Raw genomic sequence first — 19,594 nt, forward strand, 5'->3', positions numbered from 1 at the left:
AACATTTCCTGATTTCTGGCACCCCCACCGCGCTAGAAGACGCATGGCGGCAACCATCAACACCTACTGCGAAGGTATTTCTTGCCTCATACCCACGATATCTATCTACCTTGCGCAGACGTGCTTGCCATGCTTTAGGTAACGTATATGCAGGCACTGATTGCCCAAGTTGACATCTTATCTCACGCTAAAGTTCTTCGATTGCCAAGATAGGTATCCGTATCTCAAGAAAGAAGCACATGATTGCCGGTACCTAGGACGATGACGATGGCTGCAAGCTAACAGCTCGCGGCTCACGCAGCTGCCCAGCTACAGTGTATCCGTAGATGCGAGCCCGTGGCACAGCTTCCAGAAGTCTGCATGGAAAACAGCCTGATCGGGCCAACCGACGGAAGGATGAGAAAGGGTGGTATGGCGGCATGGTCTGCATTCCACCTTCCTCCTTCCGTCTGATCATTGGCCATCGGCCAGGTCGGCTGCCCGTCAAATTATCGGCGCTAAATACCTGGGTCTGTGCGATCGACTCGGAATGGGAGGTGCTGCGCTCGCCTGCGTGTCTGCTTGGGAGATCCTTTCTCAGTCGATGCTTCACCTGCAGCACCGTCTGCCACTACCTTTGGCCCTTCTTGACACGGTGCATCGATGAGGTCGACCGTCGGCTGCACCTTCGCGACCCCCTCACACCCTCCACCAGGCGCCAGCTGACTGTGCCGAGCGAACTTGGCTGGTTGATGGTCCATCTCGTTGGTCAACCCTTACGAGGGTGTCCTTGACTGTCAACCTTTGGGGCTTCTCTGCTCAAGTCAACTTCTCAAGACTCTTGAAGCCCTCGGTGTCCGCTTTGGGCTTAGGTCTGCAGTCTCTACTTTTGCGACCGCAAAGAGACTTGTCGACGGACGACATGTTGCTTCACAGCAGTGACGGCGTTCCAATCAGTGCCCCGCCGGCCGTCTCTTCCAATCGTTCAGAGTCTGTTTGACCGACAGTATGTATCTTATAACTCCAATTGACTCCAAAGTCGCGTGGAGTTCCTACAAACGACGAGTTTGCTACGGGGTCACGCGGGTGACGAAATCATCCGCCGGTCCTCTCAAGCTCTCTCTTTCTACCTTAGGCCTATTCAGCACTGAAGAAGTGAAGAAACCTAAGAAAAGACTACTTATTCAGAGAGTGGCATCATTGCATCCGTTGCTTACATTGCCCCCTCACTACCCCATTATGCAGCCAGACCAAAAGAGAGAATCGGTTGCCCTCGGCCAGTATCATCTCGTCTTCGAGTTCGTCTCATTATCGACCCGCGCTCTAGCTCGGGTGCAGGTCGTGTGTTCGGGTCGCACTAGTGAAGCGGCTTCCGCTAACGACATGAGACGTTAAACCATTCTCGTTCAACGATGCTGAAAATATCAAATGAGAGTTCGATAGACCATTACGAAGGAATCCGACGTCGATCGATTGGTATGGCTAACAAGTCACGGTTCCTAATCCTGAGGACTAGTCGGCGAATTTAGATTTGGGAGAAGGGACCTTGGAACGGGACCGGAGCCTCACACAACCCTTGATGGCTCAATGGATGCTGGGGTGGCGCGAATCAAGATATTTCAGGCAATCCAGAACCGCAAGATCTCGGGACAGCTGAGATGTCTCGCTTCTATGTAGAAGAAGAGCAATTGCTATTATGGACCAAGACTATGCAGGGCACTTCCGCCTGTCGGATAAATGGAAATGCAATGATGCAGGATACCCAGGCTGCCGAGGGCCATTGACGTCCGATCAGCCAACAACATGTGTGCTTTCGGTGCGGTTCGCAGAATGCAGGCCAGAATGCTGTTACAGTCGGCGAAATCGAGGCACATCACCCTCCCCCCCCCCAGAGAGCAGAGAGGCCAATCAACATTGGCATTCCCCATCACACCCGATATCCGTGCAAAGATAGAAAACCTTGGATTTGACCTCTTCAATGTATGAGCGTTCAAAGCGCTTCTTGTGAATGCTTCTCCCCTGGTGCGGTGAACGGCCGGTCTCCCTGATGGCTGCTCTCTGAGGAGCCGACTTGAACCGCGAAAGTCCACTTGACTTAGCCCTCCCCGCCCCCTCTTTAAGCTTCAGCTTATATTTTGCTAGTTCTATTTTTATTCAGATACGGATACTCCGCACTTCATCTTCGGTACTGGCGGTGTGGCTGGAACAGGTATTATTCGGCGACTATTCGTGGCATCGTCCGGTAAGTCCTAATTTGGAAGCTCCGCTACTATTCGACCTCTTGCCACCTGCATAGATCCTGCTCGTCGTGCTTGTGACGACGTTGAGATGATGACTTCAATCTTGTTGATAGTTGCGCGAGTCTTATACTATGAAAGATCTGTAGATATCCGTTGGTCTGAGGCATGTCTCGATTTGACTTGTGTTGCGGAGGCCGGAAAGGGAAGACATGGGGTTGGCATGGTGTCCGAACGAGTAAAGACCATCCAGACTCGGCCAGAACCATGTCACATGGCTACGGGATAGGATCTGCGACTGAAACCATCCTGGGTTGTTGAATTCTCTATAGACCAGACTTATGGAACAAACCTTGCTTCTAGTAACGGTGGTCTCCAAAGAATAAGATGGGAGTTGCGTCTAGGAGCCAGCGTGACGACCGGGTCTTGGGCGACTCTGCCGAGGCCAGTCGAGGCTGACTTCAGTAAACTAAACACGGAGAAGAACGAGCTGAGTATTTTAACCAGATATAACCTATTATCAGGACGACGATGAGTTGGGTATCTTTCCACTTTCTGGTGTATGGAGTCCGGCATCTGGTCAACGCACCGTCTACATATGCGTGGGCAGAAAGTTGACCATATACTTACAACTAATGCAAAAGAATCTATCAGGATTCTCTGTGGTACTCTTGTTCCTCCATGCACTGAAAGTTCTTGCTGCACTAGTTAGCTGCTACTGTTGGCGAAACTATGTGGCAATAGCACAATAGCCCGCCGCCAAGTCAAAGAACCTGCTCATAGACGAGAAAGTTGCAGTGAGTGGCGACTCTATGAATCCATACACAGCAGCAAATCGAGTAGCCTGAATGTATCACCAAGGACTATGACGGCCAAGAGGGCCTCTGTTGAGTCGGCGACTCCGTAATTGCGCCGTCCCAATGCCTTGATACTCGCACGACAAGGAACGATGCCATCGATCTTGAGCTATTGTTCAATATGAACAATCAATGTAGGACTGCGGGATCACGAGGACGAGTTTTCGTCACTGTCCCTCCCCCGACGTCGCTTCGGCTGCGAATATGGCACCTGACCTGATCAAACGCCATCGCTGCCGCTCACTAGATATCGACACTATAACTTGAACATTAAGACGTCACAGTCTCCCGCCAACGAAGGATCACAACTAGACAGAGGGATTTCCTCTGGTTCCATGCCTTAGATATGTTGCCGGGTTGATGTCGTGATGGAAGATAGTACGAATATCAAATGCTACTTCATGAAGGTCTTCCGAATCGCACAAGTAAAGGCAGTGCAGATAGTCGACAGTATGTCACAGCAGTATCCGTCCGAGTAAGTCCCTCAAGACCACACAAAGGAGAACTATCAGAAGAGATACGGCTTTGAGGGAACTACAGATTGAGGACAGCATCGCTCATAGGCAAGCCAGCCATGCAGGTGACAAAATCATTCGCCGGTCCTCTCAAGCTCTCTCTTTCTACTTAAACCCTACTTAGTATTAAATGAATTAAGATACCTAAGGAAAGACTACTTATTAAGAGACAATTATCTCAGGTATTTTTTCTTTGGACCATTTTGAAATTAATTTACCTCTTTTAGTTGATGCTGAAGGGGCATGCCTTGGCCTAGGAGGGAGAAGGATGACTTGAACCTTTCACCTGCGTGCCGACGTACCAAGCCGGCACGGCACGGCCAATGGCGACATAGCGAAGTGGGTCGATGTCGTTGCCGGTGCCAATCGGCAACTCCTCGGAACGCATTTAACTACACCTCGGCCAAGTTCAGTTGTGACAACAAACTTCCCTGAACAGCTCAGCGAGTCGCATGATTCAATATCACTAGCTTTACTTTGATACATCTTCGGTCAAGTGAGTTGAATTTGAATTAGTATTGCCAGGGGCAGAAGAAGATACAATGGGCTCAGAGAAGAACAACTCCAGCGAAAGGTACGCCCACTTCTACGCCCGCGATACGGTGACGACTTCATGACCGGACTAAACCCAACTACTGCGTTGTAGCGCTGTGAATATTATCTTTATCGGAGCCGGCGCCGTTGGGTGCTTTTATGCTTCGCGATTACACCACGTAATTCTGCCAGACCCTCGATTTACTTGTCCAGCCAGGCTAACTCGCGTCCTAGCCCGACCGTAACATACACGTCTCACTCGTTGCCAGATCTAATTACAAGGCGCTCAAAGAGTCGGGCGTAAAACTTCAGACCCATACATTTGGCGATTACGTCTTTCATCCCTATGCCGCCTTTCCATCCGTCGACGCTGCAGCATCTTCCCAGACGCAGTGGGACTTTGTCTTTGTAACAACAAAGGCGCTTCCAGATCGATCCGATGATTCTGCCATGATCGCGCCTCTCGTAGGGAAGAATACGAGCATTGTGCTCATTCAGAACGGCGTCGGTGTGGAGGAACCATTTCGCCAGCGGTTCCCCAACAATCCCATTGTGAGCGCCGTGACGATTGTCAGTGCCGAGCAGACATCACCAGGTGTCATCCGACAAAACCGATGGACGAGGGTCAGTATAGGGCCGCATACAAATGGCCTCGGTACAGGTGATGCCGAGCTTGGCCAACGCGGTACAAAGGCGATCGAGCAACTCGGCACGTGGTGGGGTCCCGGCTGGGGTGGTATCCGCGACGTAGAGCCTCACGACGAGATTGGGCTGCAGACGGTGAGATGGCACAAGCTCTGCATCAATGCCGCATTCAATCCAAGCGCCGTGCTGAGTGGCGGGAGGGGCAACGCAGACATGGTCACGGATCCGGAGCTTCGGGAGCATGTCGTAGGCATCATGAACGAGATCAGAGCGGCGGTGCCCAAAATTCTGGGACGAGAGTTTCCTGATGACCTCGCGAAGCCGGATCGTATTGTCAAGAGCACGGAGCGAAATACGGGAGCAAGGCCCAGCATGTTGTTGGACTGGGAGGCTGGACGCCCGTTGGAATTGGAGGTGATTTTGGGCAACCCGGTGAGAATTGCTAGAGCCCATGGGGTGGAGATGCCTCGTTTGCAGACACTCTATGCCTTGTTGAGCAGCGCACAGAGGACCCGAGAGGAGAGGGCAACCAAGGAGAAGCTGTAGGAAACGAGTGTCGAGGGTTAGATGACAAGCTGGTCTGCTAGAGATTAAAGTCAACTTCACAACTGAAGTCAAGATTTGCTGTCCAAGTCTGATTTCTGAGCATGGTGCTCGCTCTTGTTTCACAGTCCCGCGACACAATGTTTACAGGTGCCAGTGGGGCCGGGAACGATGTGATGGACGTGTAAGGATCTTGTATGGATTGTCGAAGGGCCTATCGTCGATGTACACATTCCACTCACCTCACCTTGGGACAGTTTCATCTGTATACAGCAAGTATGTCAATCTGTACGAATGGGATTTGCATGAACGAGCACCGCATTTCCAGGCGAATGCAGCAAGTTCCTAAAAGCGTGTGGCTCCATCTTCACAAGCCAAGTGACGTGGGTTATTTCATGTCAATGAACATTACTTTTTACACGAGCAGCGAATAACTATGAAGTAGACGAACCAATCCAGGAAAATAATGTCAATTTATGGAAACCACGGGATCTTCGAACGCTTCTCTTTGTTATCACGATGTGGCGGCGGCGGCATAATTGCAAGAATAGGCTGAGAGTCATGTCAACTCACCTGTTGCTCATGGCTCATAAGACGAGACTCCATCCTCATGACCAATGCTATCATATCTTTAGCTGGTCTGCAGGCAAGACGCCTCCGTCTCTGTCCCTATTTACTTCAAACACTCTCGACATAAGACAGAAACCCGACAGACATCATGGCTACGATATGAGCACGCCCATCAGGCATACATCGATTAGCCGTGCAACCCGGAGATTCAACACCGCGAGATTATGCTTAAAATGATGAGGGTTCCGAGACTTGTCAGGGTCTGGACCGATTGAGCGATGGCCCGTCAGCCCCAACCGCACCCGAATCTCGCTCGAGATGGCACATCGTGGGAGATGGCGGATCACGGATAACGGGATGGCTCATGTGTAGGGACGGATAGGGACCGAGCACTAAAAGCAGCAGCACGTGAGTGAAACCAGTCGCGGAGCCTTTGAACAAAGGACGCAGTGTGCCGTGTGACCCGTGTCTCCCGCTGGAGGGTCTCAGAACGACATGGGCCCGACACGGGCGACCGCATCCAGAGCTGGGCCCGGCATGTGCCTCGTTCTTATTGTCTATAACAGAACAGACACAGCAGAGTCGAATTCTCGGTACGAGACGGGGCAGTTGCGAGGTCCACGATTCACATTCAGCCGAGAAGTGTAGCTATCAGCGGCCACGACAGGGTCAGGCTGGAGCAAGCTCAGGATAACATTAGTGAGGCGTTGAGCGATGGGTGAAGGGTTCTCAGGATGTCAATGTGTGTGGCGGTGGCGTCGACTTGAGGGGAGAAGGGTCCTGGGTAACAGCTGCAGGAAATAACGTCGACACTAGCTACCCGACAAGAGGCTTAAGGTTAGGTTGTGAACCCAGAGTCTCGGAGCGCGAGAAGTGCCCGTCAGCCAGTAACGATGTGAGCCGGATGCGGTGGGTTGGTTGGTGAACTTGGACTTGAAGGGACAAAAAAGAGGTTTTCTTCGCTGGGTACCTAATTCAACCAAGCAGCTGTCATAAGTTACTCGGTGATTCGGATTTGAGGGTGGGGTTGGTGAACGAGCTCTGATTGGATGGGAAGATCTGGAAGCAAAGTGCACGGATCATAGCTTATGACGTATGACCTGAGCAGGGCTGAGATGGCCCCTGGAAGTGGGGCGTGCGGCGTGCTTGCCTCGCTACCGAAGACACCAGCGGATGGTCATGTGCAGTACCAGTATGTGCTTACCTAAGGAGCCAGGCCAAGTAGGCACCTCACTCCGTACAGAAGGCGGGCTGTCAGGTGTGCGGAGTGCCAGAGAAGAAATAGGAATTGCAGACTGCCCGGCACGCGGTGGTAAATAATGATGGCCGGTTTCTCTGCTACACTACCGTAATAGAAAGCGGCCATCATTCATTGCCACCGCGTGCCCGGTTACTTTAGCTCGAGACTCGGCTCGGCGGTGGGGGGAATTGGCGTCAGGGTCTACCGCCTAAGGTACCGGCAAATGAGAAAGAATCCAAGATGCCTGGGCGGGTGCCTGCCTTCCTACTTGCTCGCCTAGGCACCGCATTTGAGATGTAATCCGGTTTTGAGACTTATGTCGACGAATACCTAGCCCATCAGCTAGAGTCCGCGGGGGGGGGGGGGCTCGCTGGGCACGGCATAATAAGGAATGTATGGAATGTGGATGGTGTATGTTGGGCAGTAAGGTTGTCTTTGATTGTGTCCGAAGAATTGGTCGGGTACGGACCGCGTTCCAGACCCTACTTGTTCCTCGAATTGCTGTGAGCGCCGTGCCAGGGTGGTAGGTAGTTGAAGTGCATCAGTGCATCAAAGGAGAAGTCTGGGCTAGAACCCGGCCCCATCATGCTCAATTTGGAGAAGCAACTTGGATGAGGCCTGTTTCCCCCTCAGCTCAGGTATGGGTAGCCAAGGATGGCAGATAGAGCTCGCAGCGACAGTAAGATTTGGTCTTGTGTGATATTACAGCTAAATGTCTTTCTTTGAAACAGTATCTAACCTGTGTGCATGCCCGTTCGGAGTTGAAATACTGTACAAAAATAAATACCTACGTACAGTGAAAGATGAGGAGTTTGGACTAGGCAGGATTGCAAGCGTGACTGGACAAGCACACAAGCTTGAAGCAGGCCCGGCATGTTGTCCGGGCGGCACGTGCAGCTGGGGATCCATCAGAGTTGTCGCGAGTGGAGAGTCAAGTCTGTCCAAGCAAGGATCGACACTGGCACAGCCTTTTGAAGGATAGGCAATTCTGAGAATCCCATCCTCGACAACACCACGAATTTTGTACACCCCACTTGTCCACCACCACCACTACCTCCTCCTCCTCCTCTTCCTCTCTCTTTTTCTCTCTGTCTTTCTCTCATTTTGCGGGTTGTCAGGCGTGCCATCCACACACGGGTTGAGAACAAAACCCGACACTTGCGCCTCGGCACAGGACTTTTTGACGCCAGCCACAACATTGAAAAGAGCGCATCATGGAGCCTATGACATGCCTGGATAGCATCCAATCAGGTGAGCTACCTCATGGCTCAGGGTATGCATAGTCAGGGGGATATCCCAGTCGTCACCCAAACTGCCAAAACCCCTCCACTCGCCGTCATTGATTGTCTCCGACTTGCAGTACATAAACACATACCTACAGTACACTAGGTAGGTAGACTGTGGCGAAAGGCAGGATCTGCCCTTCTCGATTCCCGCCTTTTCAGCGCGCTGGAAACCCCGATCTTCTTCTCCTACACCCCACCCCACTCCGTGTCACTCTTACCTTAACTTGCTTAGCTGCTTAGGTAAACATGGTAAACCAGCATTTTGCGCCTGCGAAAAACCATCAGGCCGGATAGAACATCCCCATTGGTAACAGCTCCGTTGTGGACGGATGCTGGCAAGTCACACCTTGGTCCATTGCTGCTAGGATTTCAAAGCTGTCCTTCCACTCTGTGATTAGCAGCCCCGACTTTCAACTCTTGCAACGGTTTCCATCACTCTCTCTCCACTCCAAGACGCACGAGACATCTTTCCAACTCTACGCATGTACGATCCTCTGAATGCGTCTCGTGACTTACATACCATTGCTCTGACCGAGACTTACATCAAGATAGGCGGCGCGAACAAGATGTCTGGCATCTTGCATCTTGTCGTGGAATAAGAGAGGAGCCGGTAGAGCCCTGCGGCAAAGATATTCATTCTTGACTCGAAACTAGTTATGGCTGAGGCTCCGTGTGCTGACAGACACGGCCATCTCTCTGTATTGTAGTATATTAGAATATGTACTTAGGTATACCCGACATGCCACCCCGGTCGCCGTGATGCGGTGCACTTCACCGTGTTTTGAGGAGGGTCATAGAGGGATGGCAGCTAAGGAGCCACAGTTTAGCAGCGTAAAAGAGCAGCCTGGCGTCCGGACGTTGGCCTTGACAGCTCGGGTCCCTGGGGCCTCGTGTTCGCTGCAACCGGATGAAATGCTCCTAACCAACCTAAGGTAAGGTAGGTGGCCGACATACTTGCAGGTACCTCAGATGCTTAGGTAAGTCAAGCGAGGTAGGTACCGCATGCGGACGATGCAGCTTTGGAAGACCTTGGATTATGGCGTTGCAATCGTCCCTTCTCGCCCTCGGTGTCTCCCCTGGGTCTCTTTCCTGTGTTCCCCTCCATTTGGGGGCCCACCCACCGGGGGCCTGTTACTATTACGCAGTCACGTAGTTTGGCACTTCAGTACTCCATAAAGACTGATGAGTGGGCTTGGTCCGCGATTCTAACCTGTGTCCCACGAGGGGCCTTCCATTGATGATCGGCGCACTAAACAGTGCTAGGCGGCCTACCTATCCTGGATCCATGATTCCATGGTCTTGTCTCTCGCATCCACCCCGAGACTTTGTACCTCACCCAGCTGCTACTGCTTTCGCTACTTGCTGCTTCACGTTGCTTGGTCTTTTTTTTTGTGCCACTGCCACGCTGTAGGTATCGTACAGAGTACGTATTGCTCACAATTCAGACGGTATTATCCGTCCAGCACTGATGACCTTCATATCGACCGCTCCGTAACTGGATTGTGGATCATGGTTTCGACTGGACTGGACTGGACTGGACCTGATTGAACTCGACTGGGGACTGGGCCTGGGTATGATTGGGAGCGACTGGATCGGATTGAGTTAACTGGACCGGGCCACGCCGCATCTCATTCCTGTTTTTGTCGTCATCTTGTCTTTCCCTTCCAGTCTCCCCGTGTGCCTGTGTGCCCGTCTCGTCTGCTTTCCAGGGCTGCGTGCCTGCATGACTTAGCTGTCTGTGTTGTCTGCGTCATTACCTTGGGTCGGGTTGTTATTTCTGGTGTAGTACGGATAATGCTTTTGCTTCGACGCTTGCCCTGTGGCTGTCACTTCTGCCTTTCTGCCTTTACCCTCCGATCTCTGCCTGTTGGTCAATGTACCCTTTCGGATTTTATGTTCGCCGGCACATGAGACGGGCTTTCCTCCCTTGCCTTTGCCTCTCTGCTCGCAGGTAATACCTACTGTACAGCAAAGAAAACCAGAAGCGTGTATATGGGTGTAAAGGCGCCTGTAAAGCAGCTACTTGTTCATTATCCTTACCTTACATAGGTTACTGTAGCCGTCGTTGCGTAAGGTACGGATACCGGCCCCTCTTCGCCTCTCCAGACATCTCACCTCACTAACCCTGCCTATTTGCCGTTCTTCTTTTCGCCTTCCCCTTCCTTGTATCCGTGCGGTGGGTGATAATTCTTCATTTGCCACTCTCGGGCTGGGGCTCGAAAGATCCCCGTCACTGGCTGTCTATTCACACTCACGACTCTACCTGGCCTCAGCCTGTCACCTGTGTTCACACATCGCATGTTTCCATCAGCCACTCCTTCATAGGCAATACCTACTCACTAGCCTCGTCTCTTGTTCGTCTTTGCCGTCGTCTTCCAACCCTCGACCGGGCTTTCCAAGGTATACCTCACCACAACACCTGCCTGACCACTGATTGCACCGGTTCGCATCGCCTCTACCTCAGATCCAACTCTGGTTGAAACAAAGGTACCTTATCTTTCCTCGTGCCATCTACCTATTGCACCTACCTTACCTACCTTTTCTCCCCTAACGTCTGGATAAGGTCTTCACTTTATACTGGGCACAAGGCATCAAAGTAGCGCTTCCTGCAATTGTGCTGCTTTGGCCACCCACCCTTTCTCAGCCACGAATTCACGGCTTGCTCACCTGGGGGTACGCTACCTACCTTACCTTACCTTACACACACACATCCCTCGACTTGCCTTTCCTTCATCGATCGATCCAACCTGGGACACACACCACACCACCACAGACACAGCCTGAGAATTGAGGAATTCCGAGGCTGAAGTGCCCATCTCCAGACTCCTTTCTCTTCACTTCTTGTTGCTCTTTCGACAGACGATACGACACGCAGCAGGCGGAGCTCTCTCTCTCTCTCTCTATCTCTCTACCTTACAAGCCCAACGACCTCTCGACGTCTGCCTCAGCTACCCTTACTCCAGCACAGTCTGGCCAAGGTAGCTCTACCCACCTCACTTTGCCACGAGCTCGCCCTGCGCCCTCAGCTCTCGATTTCCCATTTCCCAACCCCGGCCCACTGCCACCAAATCTCGACCCGTTCGTGCACAATTGCATCCCACCCCGACATCCCCATCCCGCACGCCCCTCTTCGACGTCCGAATGATCGAGTAGACAAAACCTACGCACCGCACTGCAAGCAGGGGGGAAGAGCACCCATACAAGGGAAATTCTAGATCGCGGCGAGCCTCTGCGCTCTTTTCGAATCCTTGGAGTTCGGTTCTTATTCCTTCTTACCAACGTTTGCACCGCATTTGCATCAGTCTCCTATCCCTCCCACCTCATTCGCCACTTCCTCTTTTTGAGGTTCTCGCGTCCTCCTGTATCCTCGCACCTCATCAGCTGGCTCAACACATTATTTTGCGCGCCTTCGCTCCATGCCAAGTATCACTGACTACGGACCTTTGAGCCTCTTCCGGCGAGGCCTCGTTCACATAACTGCGTCGGAGTTGATAGACTTTTAGGTCTCTTGCCAGAGTCAACCGAGACCATGGACGCCCTGTCCGACGCACGGCGGCCCTCCGTTTCTTTCGCCAGCCGCTCCACGACAGACTCCTCGGAGGCGACCCCCATCCCCAGCGTCCGTTCCGACACTGTCACGCCGCACATGCCAGACTCGTCCGCAGCTCCTACCCCCGTCTCCGTGAACGCTCCCCTCAGCTGTTCCTCTTCATGGAGTGCTAGTTCTGATCGTCAACTCGGCCACACTGCAAGTCCCGATCCCTCAGATCGCGTTTACCCGATCCGCTCCGTCGTGCGCGTAGATCGCACCGGCAGAACCTCTGGCGAGCATGACTACTTCCCTAGAGTCCCCGACCATGGCCAATACCAAGCTCCCCGCCCGAGCAATCCTCGAATCGATACCGCCGCCTTCGAAGCTGCTCCTCGTCGCGATTCTGCGTCCACGCCGCTGTCCAATGTCACCTCGCCTGGCGACCGTCAAGGAATTCAAGCGAGGAGGAAGAATGCCGGATCTGGCCCCATGTCCAGCGTCCAAGCCGATGCTGCACGTCACAACACCTCGCAGCCACTGGATATATTTCAGGATGTTACTTCAGATGTCGAAGAGGACTCATTACCCGGCGACGAGCATTCGCAACAACAGGCTTCGTCTACCAGTGCCCTCGGAGACTCGGCTAGCGATAGTCTCCTAACAACGCGCTTCAAATATGCCATGACGGATGAGGGGCATCATGTCATCACAGGCACCGACGGTGTTTTACAATGTTGCGAGGATGAGCCTATTCATACCCCCGGAGCCGTCCAGGGATTTGGCGCATTGGTGGCCATTCGCGAAGAAATCCATGGCCAATTTTCTGTCCGCTGCGCCAGCGAGAACACCGAGAAATTGATCGGGTACTCTCCGCAGCAGCTTTTCCGACTCAAAAGTTTCCTTGATATATTGAGCGAGGAGCAACAAGATAACCTTCTAGACCATATCGACTTCATTCGCGACGAAGACGCAGATCCAGCCATCAACGGCCCCGAAGTTTTCAGTCTAGCTATCCGCCCCCCGAAAAAGAAGAGCGTCAAGCTTTGGTGCGCAATCCACATCAACCCCGCGCATCCTGAACTCGTCATTTGCGAATTTGAAGCTGACGACGATCATCAATTCCCACTGCGACCCCCGGAAGAGGCGACGCCGATGACACCTGAAGATACTTTGCAATCAAATCCCACATCGGAGGAATTGGCGGAGAGTACCGAAATCCTGAGCAAACCGTTGAGGGTGTTGCGAAGCGCACGCAAGCGCCGAGGCGATGCTGGTGCCATGCAAGTATTCGATATCATGTCCCAGGTTCAGGAGCAGCTTGCAGCGGCCATCAACCTTGAAGGGTTTCTCAAAATTCTTGTGGGCATTGTCAAGGAACTGACAGGCTTTCACCGGGTCATGATATATCAGTTCGATTCTTCGTTCAACGGAAAAGTGGTTACGGAACTCGTCGATACCTCACACACCAAAGATTTATACAAGGGCCTGCACTTCCCCGCCTCTGACATACCGCGACAGGCTCGCGAGCTGTATAAGCTGAACAAAGTGAGGCTCCTATACGACCGGGACCTGGAAACCGCCCGTCTGGTCTGCAGGGCGAAAGAAGACCTCGAGGTACCACTGGACCTCAGCCATTCTTACCTGCGTGCTATGTCACCCATTCACATCAAGTACTTGAAGAACATGGCTGTACGGTCATCGATGTCGGTGTCCATCAATGCCTTCAACGAACTTTGGGGTCTCATTGCTTGTCACTCATACGGGAGGAAGGGTATGCGTGTCTCCTTCCCCATCAGAAAAATGTGTCGTTTAGTGGGAGACACTGCGTCTCGCAACATCGAGAGGCTATCATATGCTACTCGACTGCAGGCCAGAAAGCTCATCAATACGGCACCGTCAGAGAGCAATCCTTCCGGTTACATCATTGCTTCGTCCGACGATCTCCTGAAGTTATTCGATGCAGATTTCGGCATGCTCTCCATTCGAGGAGAAACGAAGATTTTGGGCGATCTTGAGCATTCGCAAGAGGCATTGGCCATGCTGGAATACTTACGCTTGCGGGAGCTTACATCCGTGGTCACATCTCAGGACATCAAAGAGGACTTTCCAGATCTGCGATATTCTCTTGGATTCACCGTTATCGCAGGCTTGCTGTATGTTCCGTTGAGCGTTGGAGGTAGCGATTTTATTGTCTTCTTTCGCAAAGGCCAAGTCAAGGAGGTCAAATGGGCGGGAAATCCGTACGAGAAGACTCTTCGCGAGGGCACTCAAGCCTATCTCGAGCCCAGGAAAAGTTTCAAGACTTGGCACGAGACTATACTTCGGAAATGCCGAGAGTGGTCAGAGGAACAGGTTGAGACAGCTGCCGTTCTCTGTTTGGTCTACGGCAAATTCATCGAAGTATGGAGACAGAAGGAGGCTGCGTTGCAAAGTAGCCGTCTCACGCGCCTCTTATTGGCGAATTCAGCCCACGAAGTTCGGACACCGCTGAACGCCATCATCAACTATTTGGAGATCGCGTTGGAGGGCTCACTCGACCAAGAGACACGGGACAATCTCGCCAAGTCGCATTCCGCTTCAAAGTCACTCATCTACGTGATCAACGACCTACTCGACTTGACGAAAACCGAGGAGGGTCAGAATTTGATCAAAGACGAGGTATTCGATTTCGGCATGTGCATCCGAGAAGCAACGGACCCGTTCACCAATGATGCCAAGAGAAAGGGTATCGAGTACCAGGTTATAGAACATCCTGGACTACCACAGCATGTGTGCGGTGACAGCCGACGCCTCAGACAAGCTATTTCGAACGTTGCCGCCAATGCAGTGCAAAATACATCTAGTGGATCGGTCAGAGTCGAGTTATACGTCAGCGAGGTACTCGAACGACGGGTACGCGTCGAGATTGTTGTCGAAGATACGGGCAAAGGAATGACGGCCAAGCAGCTCGACACACTATTCAGGGATCTCGAACAAGTGAGCGTCGAGACTGACGAGGTCAGCTCCATCTTTCCAGATGATGATGAGACCAGCAAAGACTCCAGGATACTGGGTCTAGGCTTGGCCGTCGTTGCTAGAATCGTCCGCAATATGGACGGTCAGCTACGGTTGAAATCGGAACAAGGGATCGGGTCGAGATTCGTGATTCAGCTGCCATTTGATCTGCCGAGCGATGTACCTGCGCCCCCAGAAGGCGGTCCGAAGTCTGTAAAGTCGGGTCCTACTTCAAGTGTGGCTTCTGTCGCAACCGCAACTGTACCGGACAACGACGGCGAGATGATGCTCATCGATCGCGGCAGCAAGATACCGGCGATTGAGGAAGGCGAGACAGATGGTATGGGTGTCGAGACGCAAAGCCTCGAAAGTGCGAAGACGACAGGTACGGGCGGAAGCAAGGCCAGTGGCCAGAGCTCTAGAAGTGATGCGGATCGCTTGATCGACGCAATCCAGACGCCGCTTTCCATTGGTGAAGCTGACATGAACCGACCATCGACTACGCGGCAGCAGTCTTGGGAGTATTCACAGAGACCGAGGTCTTCGGAGAGCCATAGTGCTGCCGCGAGGCGCATGGGATCCCCTACCTCGCGTCGAAGCAACCCCAGCATCCCAAGCGTCGAAGCCTCCAAGTCTCCACAGGTTGGGTATGCGACAGTCACAGATGCGAAAACGCCCGTCAGAGCTGTCAAGGTGCCAGATGAGTACACTAATCAGACACCTATGCCACCAAAGTCACAGCAAAGCGACTCCTCACGATTTCTCTTTGAAGTCAACAGTCGCTCAAAGATAGGGGGTACGTCGGAGGCTGGCACAATCGGCAGCACTGCCGGCACCGCGCCAAGCGTCGTTTCGGCTTTCGATGAGACAAAGCTCCAAGTCTTGATTGCGGAGGACGACCCTATCAATTCGAGAATTTTGCGAAAGCGCTTGGAGAAATCTGGCCACCAAGTGTCCCATGCTGTCAACGGCGAAGATTGCGCTACCGTCTACCAGGAGAGGCCCGAAACCTTTGATGTGGTGTTAATGGATATGCAGGTATGTCATACTGAGCCCCTATAGACTGTTTGAGGCTGACTGACGCCTGGACTTCTTAGATGCCGATTGTAGATGGCCTCACAAGTACAAAGATGATACGAGCCTATGAAAAGTCCAGCGACCATGGTGGGCACTCAGCGATTGCAACTCACAACGGCCGTATTCCAGTATTTGCAGTTTCTGCATCTCTCATTGAACGAGAGAAGGACAAATACATCGATGCCGGATTTGATGGGTGGATTCTCAAGCCTATCGATTTCAAGCGACTTAACACGCTACTCTTGGGAATTGTGGATGATGAAGTGCGCGCCTCATGTTTATATGCACCTGGGCAATGGGAGAAGGGCGGCTGGTTCAACACTCGGAACACTGAGGAGAGGAAGGACGACGACATACCGACACCTACAATATCTCCGCGGCCTGTAGACGTGGACACATCTGCGGAGATCACAACGGATGAGGCCACAGATCGACCGCCAGAGATGGACGGCTCCAGCTAAGCTCGTCAATATCTGAATGGCAGCCGACGCTGGCAGTTGACGCTGGCAAAAGCTCAGTTTCAAGATTGCGCTGTCCAACGGCTTTTTATCCGACATTTCGGACGACATTGTGAACGGATATCTGTGGTGGCAACATTAATAGCCGCCACCTGTATAACAGCAAGACCTCGATAAAACCTGCTGTTTGAGAAGCTGTGCAAAGCTGGCGTTCGGCCGAGCAGCAAGGAAGGATGATGTCAAAGACGAAATCAGCGACGTTGCCAAAACGGCTATTGGCGATTATGGAGTTCATGGGTCACTGAAAGGAATGGGCTCAAAATAGGGCACAAACTTATTGAAATATGATGATAATAGATTTCAGGGGAAAACGGCAATGATACCATGGCAAAAGCATACGGATTGCATGGGGAAAGGAACCCAAGGGGGCTGAAAGTCTTTGAAGACTCGGCATTGGGCGGCGTTTTCGAGTTTTGCGTAGTGTACATGATACATCACGGTTTAAAACGAAGTATACCATTTGCAAGTCTCATTTGCGAGGCATACTTCCGTCTGTACTTGGAAATTGCCGTGTGACGGTTCCGACTAGTGTGTCCTTGGCCTTGGAAGTTGGTGACGTTGGCGAAGGCTTAAAGCATAAGGACGACAAAAGATGTTCTACCAAATTTCGATGCATCTACTGAACATGAATCCGAGAATCGAGACAACTCTGCAGCCGCGCCTGAATCGGGTACGCCTCATGAAGCGCGCTGCTCTTAATTACCACTCAAGCATCGGTAATGCAACACTGGCACGTGGCAGGCGATCGTCTGTCGCGACGGCGATGATGCGGAATCTACGGATAACCAATAGAGAGATATCAGAGACCCTTGATCTAACTGACCTAGGCAATTCACATCTGGCCAACGTATGAATGAACAAATGTTTTGCAAATGACCCGTCACAGCAAGTCGATCCCGATGTTCTACAGGTTCCCTTCGGCCGTGGAGTATTTGAGAATTTGATTTGCATGCTGCGGTGACATTCAAACTCGCTTGGCACGATGAGGGTTTGTCAGATTCGTCACATGTATCAGAATTCTCGGCTTCACAGAAGCGATGATCCTCTAATGCTCCCGAAGGGGGCTGACTTGAGTCAAGCCTTTTGCCCAACTCAACTTCAGGAGAACCCTGAATAGTGTGTATCTGTGATAGAACCGTATAGGCGGCGTAGGTATCATGTATGCCCTATAGTCTGGGGCACGGTATGTTGATAGGAGAGAAGAACAACTTTTCAGTCGTACACGGTGAGACGTTTTCTCTGCCCTCTTGGTCAGAGGTGAGATTTGGGTGACGGTGACGAACCACGAACCTCGAAGACACGACGAGCGACATGTTGCACGGACTTGCGTCGAGACAGGACGAGACAGAGACTGGACACGACAAACAGTTAATCGTAGACGCCGGGCCACGACGGCCAAGGATCCGGTCCCGGGTACGGCAGCTGGGCAGGGGAGAGGCATCGGAGCCTGGCATGGGTGCGACTCGTGCTCCTCCACCCGTCTTTGCGCCCATAGTTCATACTCTACATTTCTAGTAAAGGACGCTCGTTGGATGAACTAACCAGCGATTCGCACGGGGACACGACGCGCGTACTTCGATCACTTTTTCAACTTATCCTCGCCCTTCTTGTCTCTTTGTTTCCTTTCCTTTACCTATTTGACGGGACATAGAAATGTTGGTACCAGAGACGAGAGAGCAGATGGAAAAATGAAAAACATTGGCATGCGGGCCGTGCTGGGGTTGCATGACATGATGACTGAACGTCTGGTTGCAGTAGCTTCCGAGGTGGCCCGCTCCCGCAATGAGGAGCATCGTCCTCTGTGGTTCGGTCGTCTTTACATCTCCAGAGGTTTTGGAGCATGCCTTCTTGGTCCATCGCACGTGTCAAGCATATCAATCGATGGAAGGGTGTATTGCTAGAACGTGTGGAGCAAGATTGAGTTCGAAAGGGTGAAGCTAATATAGCAGCATCAGTCGCATAGAAATCTCGTCTTCCGTGTATGCTCGCGCGGTAAACTTGGTAATAAAATCGATGTTTAACTCATTCGTCTGGTAATCTTGTGACCGAACCTGTTGACAACTTGTCGGGAGGATCAAGTGCCGTTCTCGCGGGAGCGGGGAGAGACATAAAAGAGTTCAACGGGATGGGATAGACACAGGCAAATATGCAACTCCAAGATTTCGGATAGACATCAAAAGCCAAAGATCAAAAACTCTGCGTAGATGACCGTCGTAGAAGCGACTGTTTCCTTCCAAGATGGTGGGATGATGGATGGCAGAGCAAAGAGGACCGAGTGCCGTGGACCAACTCTACCCGGCTGGGCTTTTGCAAGATGCGCATCATGATTCGATGCGCAACCTGCGTCCGGAGTCATCGAGCAAGGTCCTCCGCTGTCATCGCAAGCCTTCTTGAATATCCGTGCATTCTTTGTCATTGTGTGTATCCGTATCCCTCTTTTCTTAAACAAAGTTCCAACCTATGTGGTCGTCCCCGTGGCTTATGCTGGTTGCCATTCTTACGTGGGTTCATTATGTCTGTGTGTCATGCCAAGGGCCAGCAGGTGATCTAGAAGAGCTGCTTCACAAGAGGACAGCGATGGGAGGGAAAACTCTGAAGACATCCGATCTTTGTACCCATGACTGGCCTCTCTTGTCTCTTTCCGAGATAACTATAGTGCTATATATGGCAGTCTGTTTATAGGTATTCGCTTCTTTAGTTTTCGCAACATGGCCTTCCGCCATTTAAACTCTGGTCATCCCTCGGGAAGTGTATTATTGAGTGTCTAGCCCCGCTCCCTCGCTCGCTCCAATCTCATATTTCCCTCATTTGTTCATGTTGGTCGAGTTTAGTGATCAAAGGAGTGCGGACATGGATGAGTCGTCTACTCATGAACTAGAATCTTGGTTCGGATAAGCCTGTTTTTGGCCTGTATGAACTCCTAGCGAACCCCTCTTTCTCGCCCCCGATGCCACAAAGGCAGGGAGTTGAAGAGTCAGAAAAGCTGTCACGCTGTATTTTCGATACTGTGTTGTAGGTTTGCAACTCTACGTGTGGAGCCTCACGCGATGTGGGTGGGTTAAGTTGA

General features: G+C 52.0%; 3 protein-coding genes across 3 annotated transcripts; all 3 read left to right on the forward strand.

Annotated features, from left to right (window-relative positions):
- Window positions 1–3,985: 3,985 nt before the first annotated feature.
- BDZ83DRAFT_620189 (ketopantoate reductase PanE/ApbA-domain-containing protein) lies at window positions 3,986–5,788 on the forward strand. The gene is made up of 3 exons (XM_060508179.1): window positions 3,986–4,162; window positions 4,235–4,301; window positions 4,357–5,788. Exons 1-3 carry the CDS (start codon window positions 4,131–4,133, stop codon window positions 5,311–5,313), a joined length of 1,056 nt encoding a protein of 351 aa, XP_060365292.1. The 5' UTR covers window positions 3,986–4,130; the 3' UTR covers window positions 5,314–5,788.
- Window positions 5,771–6,170, forward strand: BDZ83DRAFT_307976 (uncharacterized protein). The gene has a single exon (XM_060502293.1). The coding sequence runs from the start codon at window positions 5,830–5,832 to the stop codon at window positions 6,115–6,117; it is 288 nt and encodes a 95-aa protein (XP_060365293.1). The 5' UTR covers window positions 5,771–5,829; the 3' UTR covers window positions 6,118–6,170.
- Window positions 6,171–11,935: 5,765 nt separating this feature from the next.
- Window positions 11,936–16,470, forward strand: BDZ83DRAFT_576923 (hsp90-like protein; the record flags this gene model as incomplete). The annotated part of the gene is made up of 2 exons (XM_060504964.1): window positions 11,936–15,970; window positions 16,030–16,470. 2 exons carry the CDS (start codon window positions 11,936–11,938, stop codon window positions 16,468–16,470), a joined length of 4,476 nt encoding a protein of 1,491 aa, XP_060365294.1.
- Between the last annotated feature and the right edge of the window lie 3,124 nt (window positions 16,471–19,594).

Source organism: Colletotrichum acutatum (genome assembly GCF_030867785.1).
Source record: "Colletotrichum acutatum strain CBS 112980 chromosome Unknown BDZ83scaffold_43, whole genome shotgun sequence".
Taxonomy (NCBI): Eukaryota; Fungi; Ascomycota; class Sordariomycetes; order Glomerellales; family Glomerellaceae; genus Colletotrichum; species Colletotrichum acutatum.

Excerpts from the sequence above, each read along its gene's own strand:
- BDZ83DRAFT_620189 (XM_060508179.1), top strand. The coding sequence starts at position 4,131 with ATGGGCTCAGAGAAGAACAACTCCAGCGAAAG. Across the intron at positions 4,163-4,234 it reads AAGAACAACTCCAGCGAAAG|CGCTGTGAATATTATCTTTA; the intron begins GTACGCCCACTT and ends ACTGCGTTGTAG. Across the intron at positions 4,302-4,356 it reads ATGCTTCGCGATTACACCAC|CCCGACCGTAACATACACGT; the intron begins GTAATTCTGCCA and ends CTCGCGTCCTAG.
- BDZ83DRAFT_307976 (XM_060502293.1), top strand. The coding sequence starts at position 5,830 with ATGTGGCGGCGGCGGCATAATTGCAAGAATAGGCTGAGAGTCATGTCA.